This window comes from Aspergillus heteromorphus (genome assembly GCF_003184545.1).
Source record: "Aspergillus heteromorphus CBS 117.55 chromosome Unknown BO70scaffold_1, whole genome shotgun sequence".
Classification (NCBI taxonomy): domain Eukaryota; kingdom Fungi; phylum Ascomycota; class Eurotiomycetes; order Eurotiales; family Aspergillaceae; genus Aspergillus; species Aspergillus heteromorphus.
The window spans coordinates 2,547,448-2,571,299 of NW_020290406.1; the positions used below are offsets into that span (position 1 = coordinate 2,547,448).

Consider the following 23,852-nt stretch of genomic DNA (forward strand, 5'->3'; position numbering starts at 1 on the left):
TGGCGAGGGAGCCGGGGTGGCTGGTGCGTGCACGTGGCTGGGGCTCCGCCTTTCCCCTTTCGGCCGGAGACGACGTTCTCATCCTCGCCATCGCCATCTCTCTCTCCCCCGTGCCCTGCTGCGGAGGTTGTCGATTGTCTCGGTGGACTGACATGGCCCTGTGTTAAGCCTCTCATCGCCGTTCTTCTTTGTCTCTCACTCTCCCCTCTTTCCTACCCGTCTACTTCTCACCATCACCACTCCCAACAAACGGACACGTCTCCAGTTGCCTGCTTATCGATTAGATCGACTCCGTGGATATCACGTCGCACATTCATTCGGAATCCGGCTCTCGGCCCTGTACATTACGTGTATCGTGATCGACTGTCCCTTTTGTCTATCTGCCGCCCTTCTCCCTCCTCCTCCTCCACCAGACGCTCCCCTCACCCGGCACAATGACCGGCCCGTCCATCCAAGACCGCACCGGCGAGTTCCACGCCATTCTGGGCCAGGCCCAGAAGCGCATGGCCTCGAACAAGGTCGGCTCCCAGCGTCAATCTCTTTTGTCCGATGCACAGCGGAAAGAAGCGAACGGTCCCGTCAACGGACAACCGGGCAAGCGACGGTCGGAGTTTGCCCGGCGAGCTGTCGAGATCGGCCGCGGCATCACCGCGACGACGGCTAAGTTGAGGAGACTGGCCGAGTGTGAGTAGCCTAGATGCATGCGTGCGTTGGAGAGGCAATAGTTCTGATGATCGTTTGTCGCAGTGGCGAAACGGAAGACGCTTTTCGATGATAAACCGCACGAAATCTCCCAGTTGACGTTCGTCATCAAGCAGGACCTCGCGTCCTTGAACCAGCAAATCGCCTCATTGCAGGCGCTCACCCTTTCCCAACACCCCAAGAACACCCGGTCCAAGGCGGACCAGGAGGGCGAGCACAATGACAATGTACGTGGATTCCCAATCGATGAACAAGCACACACAGTCAAGACAACAGGCTAACGGGTCAGGTCGTGGTCATGCTGCAAGGGAAACTGGCGGACGTGGGGGCAAACTTCAAAGATGTCCTCGAGGTCCGCACGAAGAACATCCAAGCGTCGCGATCGCGGACGGAAAACTTCGTCTCGTCGGTGTCGTCAAAGTCGCATACCGCTCTGGACTCGCAGCGTTCCGACTCCCCGCTGTACAACTCGGGCCGGAGAACGCCCCAGCCGGGCGGCTCCTCGGACCTGCTCACCCTCGAACCCTCAAACCCATCGCCTCTCGGGCGCCCGTCCATACAATCAGACCAGCAGTTACTGGTTATGGAGGAAGCCCAGACCAGCAACGCATACATCCAGGGACGAGGCGAGGCGATTGATGCGATCGAACGGACCATCAACGAACTAGGCGGCATCTTCGGCCAGTTGGCCCAGATGGTCAGCGAACAGTCCGAGATGATCCAGCGGATAGACGCCAACACGGAGGACGTGGTAGACAACGTGCAAGGCGCACAGCGCGAGCTACTGAAGTACTGGACGCGGGTATCCGGAAACCGCTGGCTCCTCGCCAAGATGTTTGGCGTTTTAATGGTGAGCCCCCAACCCAACCCATTATAACCCCTCAACCCTCTTCCACACGACCACCACTAACCCAACCCTACAGATTTTCTTTCTTCTCTGGGTGTTGATATCAGGATAGAAACGCCCCTGTTCCAATTCTACTAATGTATTAATACTGATTCCTCTTCCCCCTCCCCTTCCCCTTCCTTCTCTTCCTCTTCTGGCTTCGGTTCATGTCCCAACTTCGTCCTGCTGCGCTTGAACGAATACACGCATGAAACCCCTTTTTCTTATCCTCTTAGCCTTGCATTCTGTCTCGCTTTTACCTACCTACCTTTTCTTTACCCTTTCCTTTTCTTTGTCCTGTCCTATCCTGCCGCCATGTCTTGCGTCCGCTTGTCTTGGATTCGGGGCTCTGGCTAGATCTTCTATGGTCGAACTTTCCTATCCTTCTTTCCCTTTTCTTTCTTTCTTTCTTTCTTTCTTTTTTTTTGAGACTTTGTTCTTTCCTCCCCTGATTGATGTGATCTGAGACAGTCGGATGGACGGTGGACAGGACGGGACAGGATGGGATGGTTGATGTGAATAATGGTCTATGAGTTGAGTTGAGTTGGTTGATTTAGATCAGGTCAGATCAATGGTATACCATAACCATGTCTTACTATTATGTCTGAGCCTGCTAGCATTCGTCTAGTAGAGTTGTAAATGTGTTTTCAACGGATGAACAATGATTGTCTTGGGAAGGGGGGTGGGGTGGTTGGTGCCGTGGCTAGGGTATGTATGTATTGGGTGTGTGTGTGTGTGTGTGTGTGTGTTGTTTAGCGCTGCGATGACTTTATTCATTATTACTGGCACTTATAGCCCATTGGACATTGTGCTATTAAGTTACTCTCATGATCCACATTTATTTTGATGACAAAAGTATATAATATAAATCACCTGCCAGCGTAGTATGATATTTATAATTCATAGCCCCATCAAGATCATGTACTATATGATATTGCAGGCGGAGTCAATGGGAGACCGACCATCTTTCTCCTCGCTATTCTATTCCTCCATCTTTTCAGACCCATGGCATATATCCAATATCGTTGTGAATAGGGGGAGGGGGAGGGGGAGGGGGGCGACAGGATACGGATTTGATGGTATGGAAGACCACGAATACTTATAGGCTTTGGAATGGGTGGGATATGGAGGACATTCAAGAACCAGAAAGACGGGATATAGCGGAGTCAGAGAACTGATCACTGCGAGCGACCGACACCAGGGATCCGACATGTAACGGCACAGACCAGATTTCCACTGGTCGCAGAAAACCCATGCTATATTTATATGATATAGTGGGAAGTTGAAGACCGGTAATCGCGACAGCTCACTCGTAAACATTAACATCCACCGCGAACAGGTCATCGTTCGTATATTGCTGAAACTGCCCCAGAAGGCCGTCCCACTGGCCCCAGTCCATCGGACCGAGATCAAGTTCGCTCGCATCAAACAGCCCAGACGGAGCTTCGTGACTGCGACTTTCTCTTCTCGTCTGTTCGGATGCGAGAGGAGAGATCGTCGCGTGCCTATCCCGCTCCGATATAGTCGAGACAATCTCCGGACACGGCAGCGAAGGCTTATTACGCCGTGAACGCTCCCCCACATGTGCCTTCCACGCCTTGACGATCAGATTCTGCATCGCGACGGAGAAGGCCGTCCGCGCTCGGTGCTTCATGTCGCGGAAGTGTCGGCTATAGATCCTGTCGATGAGAAACCATGCCTTTCGCGTCTCTTCTTCGTCGACGCGACATCCTAGTTCGTAAAGCATGTATATCAGCGCTTCCCACGGGATGTGGTTTTCCACGTGCCAGATGTAGCGTTGGGTGGTAGTGCCATTCTGGACGACGTGGCAGTTTTCGGCGACGCGTAGGCAGATGGAGAAGATGTGGTCTCGTTCGGGCTGGGATATGTGGTCTGTGTATTGGCGGGGGTGGTGGGCGGAGAAGCGTAGGATGTAGATTAGGGAGTGGATGAGGATGGTGGTCATGTAGTGGAGGGGGATTGACGTGTCGCAGTAGCAGAGGTATTTGGTGTCGAAGGTATGGCTGAGTTCATCGATCGCGCGGTCCTTCTCGGCCAGCGAGATGGCAGGCGAGGATAAGAAGCTGTGGGTTCCCTGGGTGCCGGTGATCTTGGACCAACGCTTGATCCATTCCCCGAATTCGCATCTTGCGAGGCAGAATATCATCTCTGTTGCTCCGCCGTGCTCGCGAGGGGTGTCGGTCATGCGCGGGTCTAGATCACAGTCGTTGACGTTGGAGGGTCGCTGGACGTCTGTCACCATTAAAGATAATTGGGGCATGATTCCCGAGCTGTGTGCGGTGGTGGCGTCTAGTATGGTCAGCTGGAGCCAGAGGCGACGGCGCATTTCAGTCTCGAACACGGAAAGCCCATGGTGTGAGCCATCCCGGTGAAGACCGATCCGCTGGGCCATTCGGACTGCAAGGCCACACAAGGACCAGATGGACTGGGGGTCGGAGAATGAGCGCATTGAGAGCTAGGTATGGTGTTAGGAGACTAATTATGGTGGGGATGAGTTCGATACTCACGAGGTACAAGACAAATGCCTGAAGAACTACAACATCTGATGTGCGCAGAATGCCCGCATTTGACAGGGCAAGCCGAGCTCCACGTCGGTATTTCAAGAGAAGTCTTGCTTTACTTTCGCCAAAGGTCTTCTGTGTCTCGTTTGCATCAATCGAGACCAGCGCGACACAGTAAATGGAGAACATAAGTGCTTCAAATCCTTTTGGGATTGAGGTCAGATCACCAGTTACTTCAAGGATCTGTTGCTGAACGGTGGGACCGTGTAGGATCTTGACCAGAGGATTGACATTTTCTAGAAACACCTGCCACAATTTGAAGATATGTAGCGTCGGGGGGTGAAGAGCAGTGATGTTTCTTGCGGACTTCGAACCTAAGATCAGGGAGGACTCGTCATCTTGATCCTGTGAAGACTGGCTGGGAGAAGCAGTGTACGAGACATCCCGCAACATATCTTCAGCGGGAGGAAGCTAGACCCTGTCAGAAGTTGCCGATGAGAGAATAGATGGTTCAATCCTACCTCCGTGCGAACGCTATTCCAGAGGTTGCTAGGCGAATGTCAGCGGGTTGTTTTGAAGAAGGGGCAAGCAACTCACCCATCGACGTAGACGGATCTCCCAGCTCCAGTAATCAGCATCCCAGGCTCAGACTGTGTGATAGCTGGCGACCCATGATGCGTCGTTGCTGGAGAGAAAACCTGTGGTCTCGCACCAACCGCCAAATCACTTTGCTTAGGCGCATGGACATCACTCTGGCTGCGAACGTCTTCCGAGCGCTGTCTCTTGCGACGACGAGGGGGCAAGTGGGCGCGATAGATGCACTCTGCCCCGTTTCTGGTGCAAGCTGAACAGGGATCCTGACGGTCACACTTGACCTTTCGTCTTTGGCAGACTACACAGGACGGTGTTTTGGGTCCGTCCTTGGCGGCTGTCGGGGTCTGACCGGCTGCTCCGGCTATATCGGGATCTGCCATGACTGAGTGGTAGACGATAACCTAGGCCCGGATCATATTGCTCTTCGAGTTTGACACAACATGGTGTTGAGGCGAGGGAGCATCTTCGTCGAAGAGTGTAGGTGGGGACCAGCGAGTTTAAGTACGAGCGGCGGCCGAAGCTCAATTGGGGATGCGGTCGGAATTGCGGATATAACGAGAAGGGATATCCGGGCCACCACCACTTCTCTCGTTCTGATTCGATCCACTGACTCCATGGCTCGATCTTTCTTTCCTAATTTGTTGTCGGCAGAATACCTTATTTCTTAATGCCCCACAATTAATTTAGGCCTCGAAAGGTGTCAAATTCCATTGGGGGCCTGGATGAGCGTAGATCCGGAAGTTATCTCACCTCGGACCAACTGGCAAGATTGATAACTGATTAATGTATGAGCTGAATTGCATAATCGAGTGTACCTTACTATAAATAACCGGCACCATCTCATTAGAAAAGCCACCCCAGTAGAGCCACAGCATCAGGCGTGCAAAGTAGAACTTCATGTTGTCAGGATAGAGGTCCAAGCTGGTATAGAGAACCACCACTTTGACTTTGTCATCTTCGGATCAGACTCACAACAGAAACTCTGGCGCTCCCAATAATCGTGATATCAAGCATGACGTTCAGGAATATGGTCCGAGAAAAACCATCAGGAGAGCACAAGACCAAGAGGAAAACCGAGTCCCGGTCTCAATCATGTCATCAATCTACGACTGGTTCAGTGGAATAGGGATAAAATTTGGAAGTTGACCAGACTTTGACCTATGACATTGGGAGATAATGAGCAGTACGTCATCTAATAACACAACACCGGAAGATGAGAAAGGTGGCTGGCTGTGCGACACCCGGGGATAATCGGAATGAGCAGGAAGCTCGGGTGATGATGCCCCGCAGGGTCTCCGGATGATATACTTCGACCGCAAAGGAAAGGATGTAAAGTTACCTGAGTGATCACTAGATTTATTGAAGATTCTTTGGAAGTGGGAGCGGGCTTTGATATTCTATAGGTGTAGACTGTGGACAGAGGATGAAGTTATTGTCCCGGTCCGACGGTATGATGGAAACCGTAGATCCCCAGTGCATGTCGCATTTGGTAACCCATAATTCTCCTGGGATCTCCACTGGATCGCTACATTAATAACGCCATTTGAGCAAGTTTATTCATATCCGCCAGCGGATCATCAAGCCAAAAACAAACATGGTATCAGTAAAAGCATCGATTCCCCAACCCTCCAATCTGCCCCGTCATGCGCGATAACTCATAAATCATGAAAAAGAACGTAACTGAGCTGGTCTATCACCGAGTCGGGATGAAGTGCTGCGAGTCCTTCTCCTGCTCGCTGAACGACTCGCGGAATGCTGCTATCGCAGCGACGATCGCAATGGCGATGAAGGCGAGGGAGATGAATGACCACAGAACACCCCAGCACTGAGAGGAGCCTCCGTATCTCTGGGCGAATTGGCTGGCATCGGACGTGTTGACTTTTCGAAGGATCAGGTCGTCGCACTGTTTGAGTCTGCGATTAGCATGTTGACGGAAAGGCTATAGGGTGGTAGAATTAGACTCACAATATCCCAGACGCTGTATAAAGCAGACATAACGCCGATAAAAAGCTGTGATATCAGTTAGCTAACGCTCCCCCCCCCACGGGTCTTGATGACTCCTGTTTAGACAGGCCAAGTTCACATACCACAACCCATCTCAAGGCCTCGCCATGCGCGATAAACCAGCACGCCACGAGCAATCCCACAGCAAGCAGCACGGTAACGATAGTCAACCAGTCCCTGCGCGCCCACCAAAGCGTGAGCAAAAAGCACACCCCCAGTATAATGCTCGCGACCTTGCTAGCAACGATGTCGAAGCCCACGAAAATCAACAGCGATCCGATAATCGACGACCCGAGATATCCCGCCGGGAGAGTGACTGCGCTCATTCCACCCGTCATATGCGTAACTCCTCCCTCGTGCGGATCGAGCGAAATCGACTTGACCCGGCCGCCGGTACAGCACGCGGTAATGGCGTGGCCGAATTCATGGAAGGCAATAACCAACATCTGTCGCAGTCAGCATTTATTTACGGCTCGCGCAGCTGAAACTGGGAGACTGTGATCGCTCACCTTGAACGGCCATAGCGACCAGCGAACATAGGGCAAATTCCACAGCAGCGCGATCACCACGACATACGCTGCCATGACGCCCAGCGTCACAGCCTGGGTGTGGTTGACGCTGAGATCGCGCTTGAACATATGGGACCCAGCCGGGTCAAGGGCGCGTTGATCGAGGACCATGTAGGAGGGCGCCATGGTGAAGTAGGTGAGGTTGTGTAAGTGAGTGGTCAAAGGACGAAAAGCTCAGCCGGAGGAGACGAAGGCATATTTATCTATTGAGTCTTGGTGTCTCAGACGAGCGTTGCCTACGCGTTTCGCCTGCCCAGCCTGTAAATTCCTGCTCGATCGGGCTAGCGCGTGGCTGGGCGGGGGGTATTTTTAGCACCCTTTACGTGGCGGTGACTAACCCACAGTCAACCCTCAACAACAGACTGGCATGCTGCATGTCCGCCGACCGTGTCGTGTGAACCGCTGCTGGATCGGCATTCTCCGACTCCTCCGGTTTCTTCATTGACAGAGAAAGGCTGGTGGGATTCAGCCCTGTTGCGTGCATGGTCCCTGTCGAATCTTCCCCTGTCCGATCCTCCAACGCTGCCCCCACTCCTCCACGGCTAAGGGCGATTCTCGACCCGGCTCCACATCTTAGCGTTTCATCAGCCTCGATTTTGGATGCCCGTATCTATTGGTGGTGGGCCGTGATTCGTATGTGAAGGACTTGTCAATCCACAAGGTTCTGACTAGATGGGGTGCATTAGCCACACTAGACGCGCAGTATTGAACGTCCTCACTCGTCCAAGATGTGGTTCTACGAGTTCTCAGATCAAATTTCCCTATAATTAATTTGGATAAAGATTTGTAATCCGTACAGCCCTTGTTGAATCCTAGGGAGTGTCCCACTGCCTCCCACTTAGCACTACGCAAAGTGTGAACGTTTGACTTGACCACGGAAAGTTCTGGGCTGGTACTGGAATGTCACTCGACGATCCTGATTGGACAAGGCCCGAGAAAGAACATTGACGGGCCCACGGGTACTCCCGGATTGGGTTGGTTTTGTAGTTCTGTACCTGGAATCCTCCGGGCATATCGACTCTCCAAAATTCAATACTAGAGCTGGAGCCTTTGACAGTCCACTTGACTTGTGACCACTAGGAATGGCTCCATACTAGACCGGTAGCTAGCCTGTAGTCTTTCCGTTTGACATGTCACTGGCTAGCATTGATTGGGCAGGCTTCGAGTAGTGAAATTCAACCGACGATATGAACCCACCTGATCATCGTTTCTTTATCTGTCGTCCTAGGTAATCACCCTAGATTTTCAATTATTCGATATCGAGCCTCCAATCCAAGCAATCCAAAGCGTGCAATTTCCCAATAACACCAACAAACCGAACCACCCCCGACAACACCAGCGAGCACCACCAATCACCCACCATGTCGAAGAAACCCAGCGTATTATTCGTCTGCGTCCACAATGCCGGTCGCTCCCAAATAGCCGCCGGCTACCTTTATCACCTCGCCGGTGACGCCATCGAAGTCCGCTCTGCCGGCTCCGCCCCCGCCGAGTCCACCAACCCGGTGGTAATCGCAGCAATGCGAGAAGAAGGCATCGACCTCACGGGCCAAAAGCCGAAAATGCTCACCCCCGATGCTGTTCAAAGCAGCGATGTGGTCATCACGATGGGCTGCGGCGATGTTTGTCCTGTCTTCCAAGGGAAGCGGTATCTGAATTGGGAGCTGGATGACCCGGCTGGGCGAGGCATGGAGGCCGTACGGCCGATCCGGGATGAGATCTGTCGTCGTGTGGAGGGTCTTATTGCTGAGCTTCTGCGGGATGGCTGAACTGCACTTGTGCGTGGTTGCGGTGATGGCGATGGCGATGGCAATAGTAGTGGGTGGCTTTATACATTCTGTGACAGATGCTGGTTGCAGGGGGAATCTGGGTGTTGGACGGACTTGGATGCCATCTTCAACTCCCTGCCCCGAGATAGACGGAATAGTGGAGAAAAACAGAAAACGGTTCTCTCACGGTCAGACTTTCTGCCCCACTTCGTTTCATGCAAGTTGTTTACCTGCCTTAGGCTAGACACGCACCTTTCCAAATAAAGTGCTATCTCTAGAGAGGGGAGAAAATACCCGTCTGCCATCTCCCATCTCTCGTATCTCAGTAGGTAATCTCCGTCGCCGGTAAATGCCTTCGTGGCTTGATGCTGGGTATGTGACAGGAAGACTCCTGATGCAAAAGGCAGACTCCTCACCCTAGACTTTCCAGCAAAGGATGACGGTATTCTCCGCAGGCCGTTTCTAGAGTTCTTGAGGCAGATCGACTGATGCTGCGGCAAGTATCAGATGGGAATCGGATAGTATCTATCACCGCCCACCATGTCCCTCGCGAGGACCAGGTTTGAAGTGGAGATTCCCGATCACCCATGGATATGGATATGTAGACATAGGCAATTTCCTCTTGTTCGGGACTCATAATTGAAGTATAAGAAGCCCCTCATGCGCGCCTGATCTAGACGATATACTCCCAGGTGCATTAGTTCATTTGATCCATACCTATCCCAGTTGATCCATAGCTATCCCCCTTGATCCATAACTATCTAGGTTTCACTGACTTGCCCCACCGCAATTATGTCCCAACGCACGGAAGTCCGTCCCTTCCTCTCCGAACACGATTTCCAAATCGCGAAAAGAGCCTTCCCCGAAGACCAGACCAACTTTCGCCGGGAAATTGAAGATGCGGTTTGTCAAACTCGCCAATTCTTGGCTGGGTTGATTGAACATCGTCTTAAGATTCCAGGCTATGAGGGTGAGCTTGATGACAGGGACGAGGACTGGGCCACAAGATTCATTTACGGCTATAAGCATGTCTTCGCCATGCTCGAGGTCTGTGGCACATTTGACTCTCTCCACGACTCGAACCTGCCTGAGCGGATGACCTTAGAGACAGCTTACCTGGCACAGCTTATGAAGGCTAGGGTCGCAGTGATTGTGGCATTTGGTAAGTTCCTCATCTGCTGTCCAATATAAACAATAAAAACATATGCACGGGTACTAACCAAGCTTTTACAGTTCATGAAAATGATATAGCTCAGGACCCCGCGGCCGCAATCTTCTTGGACGATGAAATGAAGTTATTGGATGGTATGCTAGAATCGATCCATAGTCAACTGGACAGGCTAGTTCATGCAGTCCGACGCCCCTCGATTATCCCTCACGAGGTCTGGCAGGTCATGATAAAGGAAGCCAACAAAGACAGTCCTTTTCACTGCAATGATCACAATGAAGTCATCACAGACTGCAAGAGAGATATTGAGGGAAGTCTGCGAGATGTCTTCAAGTATCCCAACTCGCCTATTATGGAGAACGACTGGGCGCTCAACTCCCTGCAAAGCTACCAAGAAGTGATGGCGAGGTTTTACGAACTGGGTAGGCTTGGCCCAAATGATGATCTTTCCATCCAGCCATGTCAGGTCCCGCTGGTCGTCATGGGCTTTCATGTGAATCTGATTTCATCATTGATAGCCTGCACAATAGTTGGCAACGACCCAATGGCGAGCAATGAGATGATCTCGGACAATGTAGAAAGGTCCCATCCGCTGTATGGCCGGTATTTGCCAGGCGAGTTCACCATAAGGAGGCTTACCAAGCTGCAGAGGACTTTCCAGGAGCTGCTTGGTAGCCTGGTCCGATATGAGTACTTTTTGAGGCAACAAGTCGCTTAAGGTCCAGACTCGTGATGCAGCTATCGCCATCTATCCTCCGATCTGCGCGATCGAGGTCGGCGTTATCACAATTTGTGCTGTTTGACATTTCTCTCTCAGTGCTGGCTGGATCGCGTGTGTTTATCTCTAGTTTATCAATCCAATTCGATTTGATTCAATCGCAATTCTTACTTTCCGTACCCTTGAAGTCTTCTGTCACAACTTTTGATATTTGAAAGTACAACTGGCATGCCTTATTTACTCCGGAGTGGAGCTGGTATAAATGAATACACGTAGATCCGTAAAACTTCTTCTGCTTACCTCCGGCAGTCCCTATCAGCCCAGGGTAGGGTATCATCCCATCGTATCACCACCAAACACAACCTCATCTCCCTCCCTGAAAGAGACATCAATATTCTCGACCATACACTACCTACATTAGACATGAGATGCATTCCCCCTAAAGACCAGTAGACTGACATAACCCCAATAATCTCTCCCATAACCACTCATCCCCCCCCCCCCCCCAAAACACGCCGAAATACCGACACGCATGGTCAGCCTCAAAGGTCATTTCCATGACATCAGCCCCATCCCAGTCTTACGGCCTGAGGTCAACAGAGGTAGGTAGGGTACCTTCCCTTCCTTTCTATCTGGCACCATTCACACCGGCGCCTGCCTCAAGCGTACCTCGCTCCCCTCCGGGCTCGCACCTTCCTAAAACACGTCCCCAGACACTGGGACGTGTCCCCAGGCGCGTCCCCATTGGCCATCTCCCCGGAGTGGATTTTCGCGATTCTTTTGACATCTAACCCAGCTGAGGGAGCTCATTGGTCAACAGGATTACCGGATTGATCTCATCCTGAGGCCATTCACTTCCCCCACACGGTCAGGATCTTGGGACGCGTCTTTATGGCGGGTCGCTATTGGCTAGTCCTGTCGAGTGGATTTTCGCGATTCCTTTGACATCTAACCCAGCTGAGGAAGCTCATTGGTCAACAGGATTTACCAGATTGATCTCATCATGAGGCCAGTTATAACTTTATATCCCCTGCCATGATTCATTCACTCCTTCCCAATGTACCCAGGACCTTGGGACGCGTCTTAATGGCGGGGCGCTATTGGTCATCTTCCCAGAGTGGATTTTCGCGATTCCTTCGACATCTCGCCGAACCTGGGACGGTTATTGGTTAACGAGATCATATCCGATTGATATATACCTTGGTGGGCGGGATGGTGTTAGCTTACATAGGGTCCATGCGGGGGGGAGATGCGCTGTATTGAATGCCTCGGGCTGAGAGAATCGAATCGAACACTCCGATCATACAGGATTTATTCTTTCTCCGGAGTGTCTGTTCAAGAATCATGATCTTCATAGAAGGGTGGGGGTGCCAGGATATCCGCCTACATCATGGGTATATATATATACGTACATGGGTGCCCCAGGGCTAGGAATCCCAAACACCCAGCCACTGCACTCAACATACTACCCACACCAGAGTATCTGTTCAAGAGGTGCGTTATTCCCCATAACTAAGTACACCTCAGACTTACATAGCAGAGTTGGAACACTCGCCCGCCCATAATAATACCCCTCCGAGAATGTTTGTTCAACGAGAACATCACATACCAGCCACGCTGGTCTTGAACACCCGCTAAGAAGCCCGTCGCCTATATTTTTAAACTTTGTGTTTATGGTACCCCCCTGGCAATTATATCCCTCTTCATCTTTGCTCTAGTGCACGCTTCGGGGATAGCTTAGGGTGGGATGCTCGGTCGGCCGGATTCTTCAGGGTTGTTGGTATCACGTGACAGGTATCGGAATTTCGATGTAGCAAGTAGGGGAGGTTTGGAGTATGGGGATGTGAAACTGTCTAGCTAGCCTGGAAGTTCAGATCTTGGGTGGATTCCACTCCATGGGTGCAATTTAGGTTGGTAGAAGTAGGGAATGGCGGTTGAAGGGGTTGGTTGCATCGGGAATGGAGAGTTGGCGTGGAGAAGGTAAGTACTTATATTAGGATGGGTATGCCCAGAGATCACAATTTGTATTCCGGTTGCATATTAACAAAAGGAGTAAAGCAAAGCTGGAAGAGAGTTTCATAGCCGGGTCATAGCACATATAAGAAGAAGAAGAAGAAGGAAGAGCCACATGGATCTGGGACTGACACGGCCAACAAGACGAAAAGGTAGAGTAGAAGAGCAGCAACCCCCACAAGCCCGAATCAAACAATACTCCCACTCTCTTTCCGCTCCCGCACAGCTCTCCAAAACACCCATTCCACCGTAATCGCCAACTTCAACGCAAAAGCAAACCACAAACTACTCGCCAGACTAGCCACCTTCGATAACCCCCCGGCGGTCATTGCACCAAAAAACAGGGCCAAAAAAGCGCCGATGCGTCGATTTCTCTTCGGGTTCTTCTTCGCCAGCACGTCTGGGTCGACGAGCAGGTCACACAGCAGGGCTGTGAGCACGACGGTGGGGATCTCGTCGTAGGCGAGGATGCGTGATGCGCAGATCTGCCCTCCTGCTTGGAACGCGATGAGCGAGATGGGGACGATCTGCATCCATTGGATCGGGGCCCGGGGGTCTTCTGGTCTTGGGAAGATGATTTGCGCTTCGACGAGGATGGCGGCAATTAGGAGGCAGATGGCTTGGATGGCGAAGGAGAGGATCATGGTTGAGCGGCGACGGGGGCCGAGGAGGCGGGATACTTTGATGAAGAGGATGTTGCTGATTAGAAAGGTGCAGAGCGCGATGAGCGACTTGGCCCAGAGGTAGGCTGGGTATCTGGGTTGGGAGGAGACTCCGAGGGCTATGAAGATTGTGTTGCCTGGGTTTTGTTAGCTCTTGTTATCGGGATTAGTTGGGAGCTGGGGTTACTCTACCTGATTGCATGCTGGCGAAGCTTCCCCATGCGTTGAATGAGAGTCCGTCAACTAGCCCACTGACAAAGCCACACACTATCAGGATCAGATCCGCATATGCGATGTCGATCTCTGCGCGGAAGTGTCGGACGAATCTTGCATACGCAGTTGTTTCCTCGAAGGATGGATTCGCAGAGACGGATACATTGGTGCTGTTTCCTGAGGACCAGAATCCATTTTTGTCTTCAGCAAATTGGATGTGTCCTTGATTGTCCAGTCTGGGCGCAGGCACTGCCTGGATATCCTCGGGAGTATACTGACTCATGGTGGACCGAATATAATTGGTATAGAGGCAACCGATGGAGATGCGATGGAAGTAATGCATCAATCTTTCACGCAATGAGCCGGATCGCGGATCTATATGTGGCAGACTTCAGCTAGGCATCTCTATCAAGACCATCCATCCACGTTATCCTCCACGCCAAGGCGTTTGATCAGCCATTGAAACTTTACGTCCTGATATTTCTTCTTGACGCAACGCATGTCTGCCACACGCATGTCGTCGATACACCGCTGCGTGTTTCCAATGTCAGCCTGATATCCATCCCATACTAGCCTCATCCCTGAGATCCACATGGATCGGGAACAATATACCGCATCCGATTGCATCAGACGACATGTCTGCGATGGATTCCATCCCATATTGGATATATCGCATGGCTTCCCAGCAACACCATCTTGGCATCCTCTTGGCGCGTAGTGCGAATCTGGTTCCGACCATAGCCACAACGCGGCAAAGGCTCATGTTTCCCGTCGGTCGGAATACGCCAAGCGTCCCGAGGCTCTTCGTGTGTGGGATCTTGGCGGAGACGATCTCTCCCGGGTAGATCCTCATTGTCGTGCGCGGAGACAGTGGAAGGCGTCATCTGAAGTCGGGAGACGAAAATCCTCGTCCTGTTAGAGTGCTCGCATCAGCCGCAACATGAAACAGTGGCTGGGGATACTCGTATTGATACCGATTGCTTGGCAGACACGACAGTAGACACGCTCCAGTGTCGTCGTCCGCAATACGGAGTCGCAGGATAGCTATCCGTTGCCATGTGCCGCTTCTGCTACGAACTGCCAGAGGAACGGTCGATCCTGACGAACCTTGGGTTCCTTCACCGCTGAGCCACGCTGGGCGGAATTCCAAGAGTACTTGGCGCCTCTTGGGCGGAAGGAGGCGTCTGAGTTCGTCTGGCTGGACTGGGCGGATCGCCTGTACTGAGTGATGAGGCGCGTTCTTAGAGGTAGCTCTTATCACAGTGCGTCATGCCTGACCAGGTATAAACAAATCAATGACGCTTTGGTGGATAAAGGACATGTCGCCCAACAGGCAACCATGATCACCTCGTATCGCGTGCCATTTTCTTTCGCCTTTGCAGGCAAGGTCTCATCGATGAAGAGACGGGAGCTTTACCTGCAATCCACAACGATATCCCATTGCCTATTGGCCGCCATATCAGAGCTATCCCGGCTTATTTGGGGAGTTCTTGACCGCAGTAGGAATGGAATGCGGCGTAGTCCAGACCTGACTATACCGTAAGTATCGAGGGCTGGACGCTGGCATCGTGGGTGACATTGATCTGCTTGTCCAATCCACTTCGTCTGTATTGAAAGAACACTCCGACATAGCGATGCTCTGATAGATTCGCTATGGCTTGGGTTTTCAAACCGTGGTGGTTGTCAGAATTGGCGGGTCCTGCAAGGTGTTGCAACCTGCCGGCTGTCCTTCTTTCCGCTGCCGGATTAATCATCAGGACTACTGCGTATCACGGCCAACTTCACATGACCAGTATGGGTCGAGAGCCTAGAGGCTTACTGAGGCGCACGATTGTATACTCCGTAAAGCATATCGATAGGCTTAGTGCAAGCAGACAGCTGAGAACATAATAATCATGCCTATCGGACTAACATAACGATCATAACTAACGACAACTCAGCCAGTATCAAAGAAGATAGGCCAGAGTGAACAGCTGCATCTTCCCAGGCTCATGTACACGGATCGATGCAACAGACAAATGCGCATATATGCAGTGTCATGGTGCGCAAACATGACACATAAAAACGCAAACAATTCGACGAATCCCACTTCATTAAACTCCTGAACTCCTCGCAATCCCACCCACTTTTGATGACATTCACATCAATGTATTGGGAGCATAATTATGATTATGTTCATATCGGGTATCTTGCCGTATCTCGGGGTATCGACATTGGTGGCATCCGACTGCCCACGCCGGCAGCCCCTCCCCGCGTGCCAGCGCGCAGGTCAAAGTCCGGGTTGTTCTCCAACAGAACGTCCTGCTTCCGCTGGTTTGGCATGGGAGGCGGGCGCCAGCGAGGGTTGATGGGCCGCTCCGAGATCGATGTGAAGTGGCTTACTTCGCTAGTAGTCGGTGAGCTAGGCACTTGGACCGGAACCTCCACCGGTTTCTTCTCACCAGTACCAGGTGTCAAAACGGCCGGCAACCGCGGGTTGCCCGCCGATGACTCATTTGGAATTGCAAACCGAGGGTCTGCATCTTCGAAGTAATCCGTCGAGGGGGTCCGCACATGTCGCCGTGCCGCCCCTCCATATGCATGTACGGGGGAGGGTGTATGACCGACGGGAGGTGCCCCATACGCATGCACGGGGGAGGGTGTATGACCGACGGGAGGTGCCCCATACGCATGCACGGGGGAGGGTGTATGACCGACGGGAGGTGCCCCATACGCATGCACGGGGGAAGGTGTGTGACCGACAGGAGGTGCATCGGGAGCCCATCCGGCGCGCGCCGGAACATAGGACCTAGGAATCATTAGCCTTCACCGACGGGGAGAAAGGAAAAGAGACATGGCTCACGTCCGGCTGTAGAGACTCGTAGGACTGATAGGCTCGGGATAGCCATCTGCAGATACGGCATGGGGCAGGGGCTCGAGAATCACATCATGCGCCTCTGGATCGGCAGAGCCCACCCGTCGCGGCTGTGGCTGCATTTCAATGGCCTGTCCAATCGGCGACCCGTTGTCTGGAGACATGGCCATTCCAATTGGCCCGGGAGATGGCTGTCGAGCAATGTCTACGGGCGAGGCACGGCGAAATTCGTACTCATCTTCCGGCGGCGGGGTTGGTCGCGGTCCAGGAACATAGCCGCCAGGAAGGGGTCCTCGGTAACCGCCGCGACCCATCGCGCCGGGATGGCCACCGCGCATGGGACCCATTGGGCCTGGGCCTCCATTCATACCCGGAGGGGGTCCCCGAGATCCAGGCCCTCCGTAAGGCGCTCCACGCCCATATCCCCCTCGTGGTGGGTAGCCTCGTCCCCGCGGGGCACCACCTGGTGGCGGCGGTCCTCTCCGTGAGCCCATACTGCCGTCGGAATATTGGTTGCGCATTCTCGGACCAGGGGTGGGAGCAACTGGAGATATGTCTGTATCCTCTGGTGGAGCATTGTAAGCCACTACATCGCCGTGCGCGCGAGTATACTGGTTGTCTGGTAATGGGTGATCGCTAGGAGGGTTCCGGGAGTTCAGAGGAGTGCGATCATCATCGCTGTCATGCGTAGGCGTACGGAATGTAGCAAACGTGGGTCCGGTATCGGAGGCAGGGGAGAATCCAGTGACTACGGGTTCCTTGGTATCCCCGTGCATCGGTGCGGTGTTGTTCAGCCCTGCTGCCGCTGCCGCTGCGTTCTGGCGGTTGTAGAAATTCTCCCCGCTCATCTCGGCATTTTCTGCGATGCGCTTCTTCCTTGCCTTGCGACTGACAAGAGTCCGGCGCATCGCACAAGTGACAACACCGCAAGTGACTAGGATGATGGTCGCGACCAGCACAATCCATCCGGCCCATGCCATGTGCGGCACAAACAACAGGATATCCACCAGGAACGCCAGCAGCGATACGAGCAAAGTCGGGAGCAGTAGGATCAACAACGCCAGCAAATAGCGGGGCGAGTGTGACGGGGCATGGAAATGAGCCGCTGCCGCCAAGCAGAGGCAGATGAGTGTGAGAAACGCCGCGACGGGATGGACGATGAGAATGGCCGAAAGGGATCTTCGCGTACTCGGAGGAAGATTGAATTCGTTGCCTTCTGATGTCATATCATCTGATAGGGAGTCAGCCATACGTCAAATCCCGAGAAGTACTATCGGGCGAGACAACGACGATAAGAAACAAGGGGGCGGCGACATACCGTTGGCGTAACCGACATGGATATTGGTGCATACATCACCCTTGCAGTAACCAAAGACACCATAATCGACATTTTCATAAGTTGCGAGCGGAATACCCTTGATGATAGGGGTGGAGATGACCGAAATAAGGAGCAGAGCGAAGGCAATGAGGAGGAGGATGGTGAGGGGGGTGGCGGGTTTGAGCAGCATGGCGACTCAAGAGAGCGGAGCGGCGCTGTCGCCGCGATAAAGACGTGGGCGGGGAATCAGTAGCGGTGTTGGGGACGGAAAACGGCGCCCAGACAAAGGCGTTGGACGGATCAAACTAGCAGCAGGACCACAACAGTACGGGCAGTGCTCGTCGTATCATTGACTGCGACACCGCAAAGTCTTGGGGTTGTGCTGTGCTGTGTTGTATTCCTCCGGAGGGCGAGGGGAGAGAGCAGGGAATCCGCGATCGCGACAGTAAGTAGTGACGGCACAGGAATGGACGGGGAGGGAGAGGCGCAGCCTGGGAAGCAGCCCTAAGATCTAACAAACTATCTAGGAGCGGGAGAAGGATAATTAAGGCAGCTGCATTTGGAAGAAAATAGCACTGGATGAATCCAGGTGAGGGGGAAGGACTGAAAGAGCGACTGGGTTGAGGAAGTGAGTGAGGGAGTGAGGAGTGGGAGGGAGAGCGAGAGATGGAGTGATGGTGAATGCCCGGAATATGGCCCGGATGGGGTTGGCGGAGGAAGGCGACGGGGTTTCTTAGTCATCGCCGCCACTGTGCAACTGCAACCCGGTACTCCAATAGTACTTAGTTACTCACTCAGTGTGACTGCCATCTGCATCCTCTCCCTAGTCCAATGGTTCCTCCTTTGCATTCAATCCCATTCAATCCCAGTCAATCCCAGTCAATCCCATCCCTGATCGTCTGCGATGCTCATCCTCAACTCCTCTGCCTGCGACAGCCCGTCCCGCGCCTCGGTCTCCTATCGTGGCTAAGCCCATCCGCATCCACCACCACTCCAGATACCGCAGCAAGCAATGCCCCCTGTCCCACGCAAGGGCCCCTCCTGATTCGCCGAACCGCAGATAACGATGATGGGGCCGATTCCCACGCGCCACGAGTCGAGGTGACCGAATTGACATCTCAAGCCCGGACGAACCACCTATCCTGCGAAAAGGAAATTGGCTATGAACTACAGAGGAGCTACGACTAATAATAGAACTATGGAAGACCCTTCACCTGCAATCTCCAACAACCCGGGTACAATACGTAACGAGCGGACACCCGCAACGCAATCTCCATGGACGGCGTGCAAACAAACCAAAACGCCAACCAGCCCAGGAGCGAATGTGGTCCTCCTAAGGCCCCAATAATCAACTCGTACCACCGCGGGCGTTTTAGCCAAGGGGCCGACTGGAGTTTATAATCGAGCCAGTGCGGGTAACAGCCTAGCAGGGAGCCAGGAGGACACGGGTTGCCGAATCATACCCACAGAAGTTAGCACCAACGATCGAAAATTTAACGGAGCCACCACATAGTACTATACATCCACGGCAGAGCAAGTCGGGGTGTTTTCTCCCGACACTATCAGCCGATAACGCCAGAGGGCTGGGAGATTGTATGCTCGACCACAGATCAGGGCAAACAACTGCTTTTGATCCTTTCGCTTAGCTTCGCTGTTCCATTCCCACTGTCAGCAACTCAATTCCATCGGTGTCTACCCGGCGGGTGGAAATTACCAACAAAGGACAACAAAATATATTACCACAACGCTCCAGATCTTCTAGTTTCGCGAACTCCCTCAACCACCCATATAAAACGGCACCACACGACCGTCGTTTCCCCCTTCTATCACTCGAGTCAGCCCCTACTTCTACCTATCTAGAATGCATCCGACCGTGCTCAACTATAAAGATACGCCACGGTAGTTTACTATCTATCTATAGTAGTTAATCCCATTCATATTCCAACCCAACTAACACAGCAGGGATCTAGATAGATAGTAATCATCTATCTAGCACCAACGGAGCTCCGAAACCCAGAGTGGAGTATATTTCTGCCCCAGACACGGCATTGGCCCGTCGCAAAGCCAGGGACCAACCAGCGTCCCCCAGCGCAGGGATGACCATGAACTGGCTACTACTGCACCTCTTAGTAGATACTAGTTATACCTATCTAGCCACAGAGAATGATATCTACTATAAGACTAGGCCAGTGCACAAGTCATCATGACAGATACTCAAATAGATAAGCGATCGCGCGCGATAGAGTTCTGGTTTTCCTGGGCTGAGAGCTTCCGCGCATTGGAAAGAATGGGACAACAAAAAGTAAGATAACTACATAGGTAGGGAGGCGTGAGCTAAGTACTAGATAGATCGCAGGTCGCAGGGGAGGGGAAGGGGGCTATCTAGATCGTCCGTCCTGCAGGGCGAAAAGTCTTACCCCTGAAGCTGGATGAAACTCGACCTGTCTGCCGCTGCGGGAGGGGGATCAGCGAGTGAGTGAGAGTGCGCGTGGATGGATGTCAAACGCGGGTGGTGTTTTAGACCTGTTTCCTGTCTTTTGCTTTTTCACCCTTCCCGTTCTGCTCTGCTGTGGAGACTGGAGGGGAGGGAAAGAGAGGGGTGGGGTGTTAAGAATAATATTTCAAACAGGGGTTCAGTTGTTAGATAGTTCGTTCTTATTGTTACTTTGATCTGTGGTGAATTCATTAGGTTATTACTATTAATAGTTTGTAGGGTTTGTTCACGTTGTACTCAGTACGCTGTAGGTAACTAGTATATATACATGTCCGCATGTCGCTCTAGGTAGGTCCGCAGTTTATATACACACTCCACGACGACAACAGCCCAGCCAGTCATTCCGCCAGCCAGCCAGTCAATTAGTAAGAATTTTCCACATGCAAAAAGACACCCGGGAGACCCGACCCCTTACACACGCCCAGCCGATCCGAGATCTTCACGACAGACTGCCTGACAGCAACCGTCAGTCCGATGGGTCCACAGGCCGCGACGGCGATCTCGCCTCCGGCCTGCAAGACGGCGTCTTCAATGTAATCGTCGAACGAAGGTCTTCCCTGCTGAAAGCTGATCCTGGCGGTGTCCAGAAGAAAAGAGGTGTCTTTCGTGGGACGAACGTTTGGTAAAGGATCTGCGGGGACGATGCTTGTGATCTTGTCACTGTCACTGTCACTGTCACCATCGCCATCGCCATCGCCATCACAGCACATGCAGTTCTCTGTACAGCAACAACCGCCCTGCTTTTCGTCCGGGGTGGTCTCCTCGAACCATTCGGCGTCGCAGGTGATGAAGACCTTAACTTGGAGCTCGATGTTCGTTGCTTTGAGCTTCTGAATCGCGGATTGCAACTCTTCCGTGATCCATGATAGCCATTGTCGGCCTTTGACGACCCAGATGAAGGATATTTTACGGAGGAGGGGGAGGGGGGAAGTGCCGTCGGCTGTGGAACGGTGTGCGACGTCGAGGAGGTGGGCGAGAGTGAAGGTTACACCGGTGCCACCGGCGATGAAAAGCACGGAGTCGAAGGTGGTGAAGTCTGGGGATGAGGTTGCGTAAGGTCCGTCGACTAAAGCGAGGTACGCGCGGTGGTTTCCTGGAGACTCGGGGTCTTTTTTCGTTGATGAAGTTGAGATGGCATGTGCGGTGTTGTTGAGCTTTTTGGTGAACCCCTTTTGGGCTTTTAGGATGAGGATTAGGTCGCCGGAGTGGGATGATGGGGTGGATAGGATGGTCGCAGGGTGCGATAGCTGGAATCCGACGCGTGGGAGAGATAGGAGGATGTGCGCGCCTGGGGTCCAGTGCTGGATCTGCTTGGAGGTGATTCGGACTTTGGTCGCTCCGCCTTCGACGGCTTCTAGGGTGGCGTGCGCGGGCCGGACGTTGCTGTAGAGGTAGAGGATGAAGCGTAGGAGTGAAGCGGCGATGTAGATTCCGACGCTGGCCCAAATGTATCGTTGAGCGATGGGGGCCGGGCCCAGGTCCAGATGGTAGGATAGGGAGATGATGAACCCGAAAAAGGTGATGATGTGCTGTACGACGAAGAACTCATAGCACATGTGGCGGAATGGCGCCAAGGTGGTCAGGTTCATCCAGAGGATGAAGGCGTACGCGGCAATGCCTTTCGTGGGACAGTCGTCTGTGGTCCATTCGAGCTTGCTGATGTTGTAGAGGTCCCAGCCGTGGTTCTGGAAAGCAAAGTGAAAGGTGGAGAGCAGAAGCAGACCTCGCGACACCCAGCGGTGGTAGATGTTCAGTCGTATGTATGGGATGCCACACAGCATGCCGATAAAATTTCGTTTCCCTGCGAGGGCGACAAGCAGTGGAACCTGTGCAGCTGCAAGCCACCCAGCACGGTCGCCCAGAAACTGCCAGTGGCCTGCATCTGGGATGTCGTTGTCAATGAACTGCAATGCGAGGATGAATGCGAAGTATGCGAGGATGATGTAGATTGGCCCAAACGGAGGGACTTTGAGCCATGGTGACAGGGCGCGCGGTGTCCACTGGAGATACGACGGCTCTCTCACCAGCGCTGTGGAGGTGGCGAAAAGGGTACTTGAAATTGAATATAATTTCCCCAGATACGGATTGCTTGGCCTCAGTGTACGAAGCCTTTTGGGGGGCAAAACTGTAAGCATTATGATCAAATTGAACAGACCGGGCCCATTTACCTCGTGCTTCGAACTATCGACCACGTCCGGTTGACGATCGCAGTGAGTCCAACCACCACGATAATGCCGTACCAGAAGTATCTTGCGTAGCGGGCTCCCAGGATGGGAAGATACTCCAGATGCTTGAGGTCGTGAAGAAAACTCTGCACCTGGGTGGAATTGTTGAAGTCGAAATCAGAGGCGTTCAACAGACCATAGTAGGTCCCACCATCCATGCCCTCCATCTGCATCTTGTGCGAACAGACGACCCCCGAGCGACGACAGATCTCGACGGTGCCCCTCTTGCCATGCAGGGATCCATCCTCTTATATCACCGATGTTGAGTGGGGAGCTTGGCCTGTCTAGCGCCGGTTCTCCCCACGCCTATATCGTAATAATCTGCTCACGGCGCCGTTTCGGCCCTATGATGCCCCATGCGACTGCTGCTGAGCCTGTTGTCGGACGGACAATCGCTGTAGCCGAGTGCGCTATCTTTCATCTGCATGATCTGTGGTAGACTGGATGGACCACTGCGAGGCGGAGAAATCTGCTCAGGGTGAATGATCAGGCCAGTTCCGTCGGCTTTTCGGATGCAAAGGCCCCACCCGCATGGCCCGGCAGTGACTGGAGGCCCAACATGGCAACGCGGCAACGATAATAATGGCTATGTAATGGTCATGTTCTGAACTGGAAGGCTTGTGTGCTTACCCCAGGCGCACACCATCTTTTCCCGAGGCCCGTGTCTTCTGTTTGCAACTTGCCTGGCGCGATTGGAGAGTTCCGTCTCGTTTCCGAGCTTCCGAAGTCAGGTGGATCTCAGGTCAAGAAGAACTGTTGGCCTCCGAGGAAGTTCCCAATTACCAATGAGAACCCTTGAAATCGCACAACTGGTTTGTACAGTGCGATATCAGATCGGATACTAGAACAGAGGCATCGCCGGATCACAACACGACCAGGTATCGATGTTCTGCGTTGAAGCAATCTGTCCTGGTAAGAGTGTTCCGTGTCTAATTTAGTATCCAGGTGATAGATCTCTCTGTACGGAGTATGAATGGCCATTTCCTGGAGAGTAATCCAACCCCTCCCCCGGGCCCAGAACGTCAACTTCCCCCTCGCCAGCGGAGGATAATGTGTCGATCACGCTTGAAAAAAACAGCCATCGTCTCTCCAATTCCCAGTGTGATAGCGTGAAAACTCTAATGGTTTATTCATAGAATAC

At 52.8% G+C, this 23,852-nt stretch overlaps 9 protein-coding genes across 9 annotated transcripts; 3 read left to right on the plus strand and 6 right to left on the minus strand.

Annotated features, from left to right (window-relative positions):
• Positions 1-94: 94 nt before the first annotated feature.
• Positions 95-1,579, plus strand: BO70DRAFT_403157 (t-SNARE syntaxin; the record flags this gene model as incomplete). The annotated part of the gene is made up of 3 exons (XM_025547030.1): positions 95-684; positions 748-929; positions 992-1,579. The coding sequence occupies exons 1-3, from the start codon at positions 435-437 to the stop codon at positions 1,577-1,579; spliced, it is 1,020 nt and encodes a 339-aa protein (XP_025404552.1). The 5' UTR covers positions 95-434.
• A 1,214-nt stretch (positions 1,580-2,793) lies between these two features.
• BO70DRAFT_19912 (fungal specific transcription factor domain-containing protein) lies at positions 2,794-5,018 on the minus strand. Its single transcript, XM_025538575.1, has 3 exons — positions 4,708-5,018; positions 4,117-4,659; positions 2,794-4,064 (listed from the first exon to the last, which is right to left on the minus strand). The coding sequence occupies exons 2-3, from the start codon at positions 4,561-4,563 to the stop codon at positions 2,895-2,897; spliced, it is 1,617 nt and encodes a 538-aa protein (XP_025404553.1). The 5' UTR covers positions 4,564-4,659; positions 4,708-5,018; the 3' UTR covers positions 2,794-2,894.
• Positions 5,019-5,454: 436 nt separating this feature from the next.
• On the minus strand, positions 5,455-5,861 carry BO70DRAFT_425475 (uncharacterized protein; the record flags this gene model as incomplete). The annotated part of the gene is made up of 2 exons (XM_025547692.1): positions 5,677-5,861; positions 5,455-5,597 (listed from the first exon to the last, which is right to left on the minus strand). Coding segments are annotated over exons 1-2 (183 nt in total), but the record flags the coding sequence as incomplete, so codon positions are not given.
• A 215-nt stretch (positions 5,862-6,076) lies between these two features.
• Positions 6,077-7,478, minus strand: BO70DRAFT_357954 (M50 family metallopeptidase). The gene is made up of 4 exons (XM_025542172.1): positions 7,218-7,478; positions 6,792-7,154; positions 6,670-6,714; positions 6,077-6,607 (listed from the first exon to the last, which is right to left on the minus strand). Exons 1-4 carry the CDS (start codon positions 7,401-7,403, stop codon positions 6,398-6,400), a joined length of 804 nt encoding a protein of 267 aa, XP_025404555.1. The 5' UTR covers positions 7,404-7,478; the 3' UTR covers positions 6,077-6,397.
• Positions 7,479-8,638: 1,160 nt separating this feature from the next.
• BO70DRAFT_425477 (arsenate reductase ArsC) lies at positions 8,639-9,109 on the plus strand (the record flags this gene model as incomplete). Its single annotated transcript, XM_025547693.1, has 1 exon — positions 8,639-9,109. The coding sequence occupies one exon, from the start codon at positions 8,639-8,641 to the stop codon at positions 9,044-9,046; it is 408 nt and encodes a 135-aa protein (XP_025404556.1). The 3' UTR covers positions 9,047-9,109.
• Positions 9,110-9,838: 729 nt separating this feature from the next.
• On the plus strand, positions 9,839-10,932 carry BO70DRAFT_392198 (uncharacterized protein; the record flags this gene model as incomplete). Its single annotated transcript, XM_025546267.1, has 3 exons — positions 9,839-10,208; positions 10,280-10,351; positions 10,400-10,932. 3 exons carry the CDS (start codon positions 9,839-9,841, stop codon positions 10,930-10,932), a joined length of 975 nt encoding a protein of 324 aa, XP_025404557.1.
• A 2,201-nt stretch (positions 10,933-13,133) lies between these two features.
• Positions 13,134-14,103, minus strand: BO70DRAFT_367825 (YoaK family protein; the record flags this gene model as incomplete). Its single annotated transcript, XM_025544591.1, has 2 exons — positions 13,134-13,744; positions 13,800-14,103. The coding sequence occupies 2 exons, from the start codon at positions 14,101-14,103 to the stop codon at positions 13,134-13,136; spliced, it is 915 nt and encodes a 304-aa protein (XP_025404558.1).
• A 1,892-nt stretch (positions 14,104-15,995) lies between these two features.
• On the minus strand, positions 15,996-18,182 carry BO70DRAFT_392200 (putative pH signal transduction protein PalI; the record flags this gene model as incomplete). Its single annotated transcript, XM_025546268.1, has 3 exons — positions 15,996-16,608; positions 16,663-17,905; positions 17,993-18,182. 3 exons carry the CDS (start codon positions 18,180-18,182, stop codon positions 15,996-15,998), a joined length of 2,046 nt encoding a protein of 681 aa, XP_025404559.1.
• Positions 18,183-20,734: 2,552 nt separating this feature from the next.
• BO70DRAFT_306495 (ferric reductase family protein) lies at positions 20,735-22,884 on the minus strand (the record flags this gene model as incomplete). The annotated part of the gene is made up of 2 exons (XM_025540041.1): positions 20,735-22,538; positions 22,679-22,884. 2 exons carry the CDS (start codon positions 22,882-22,884, stop codon positions 20,849-20,851), a joined length of 1,896 nt encoding a protein of 631 aa, XP_025404560.1. The 3' UTR covers positions 20,735-20,848.
• Positions 22,885-23,852: the final 968 nt, after the last annotated feature.

What these genes read in the sequence shown, in the direction of transcription:
- BO70DRAFT_357954 (XM_025542172.1), bottom strand. Translation starts at nt 7,403, where the DNA reads ATGGCGCCCTCCTACATGGTCCTCGATCAACGCGCCCTTGACCCGGCT. An exon ending in GGTCGCTATGGCCGTTCAAG is followed by an intron (nt 7,155 to 7,217) that starts GTGAGCGATCAC and finishes TGACTGCGACAG; the next exon opens with ATGTTGGTTATTGCCTTCCA. An exon ending in TATACAGCGTCTGGGATATT is followed by an intron (nt 6,608 to 6,669) that starts GTGAGTCTAATT and finishes AGACTCAAACAG; the next exon opens with TGCGACGACCTGATCCTTCG.
- BO70DRAFT_19912 (XM_025538575.1), bottom strand. Translation starts at nt 4,563, where the DNA reads ATGTTGCGGGATGTCTCGTACACTGCTTCTCCCAGCCAGTCTTCACAG. An exon ending in AGGCATTTGTCTTGTACCTC is followed by an intron (nt 4,065 to 4,116) that starts GTGAGTATCGAA and finishes CACCATACCTAG; the next exon opens with CTCTCAATGCGCTCATTCTC.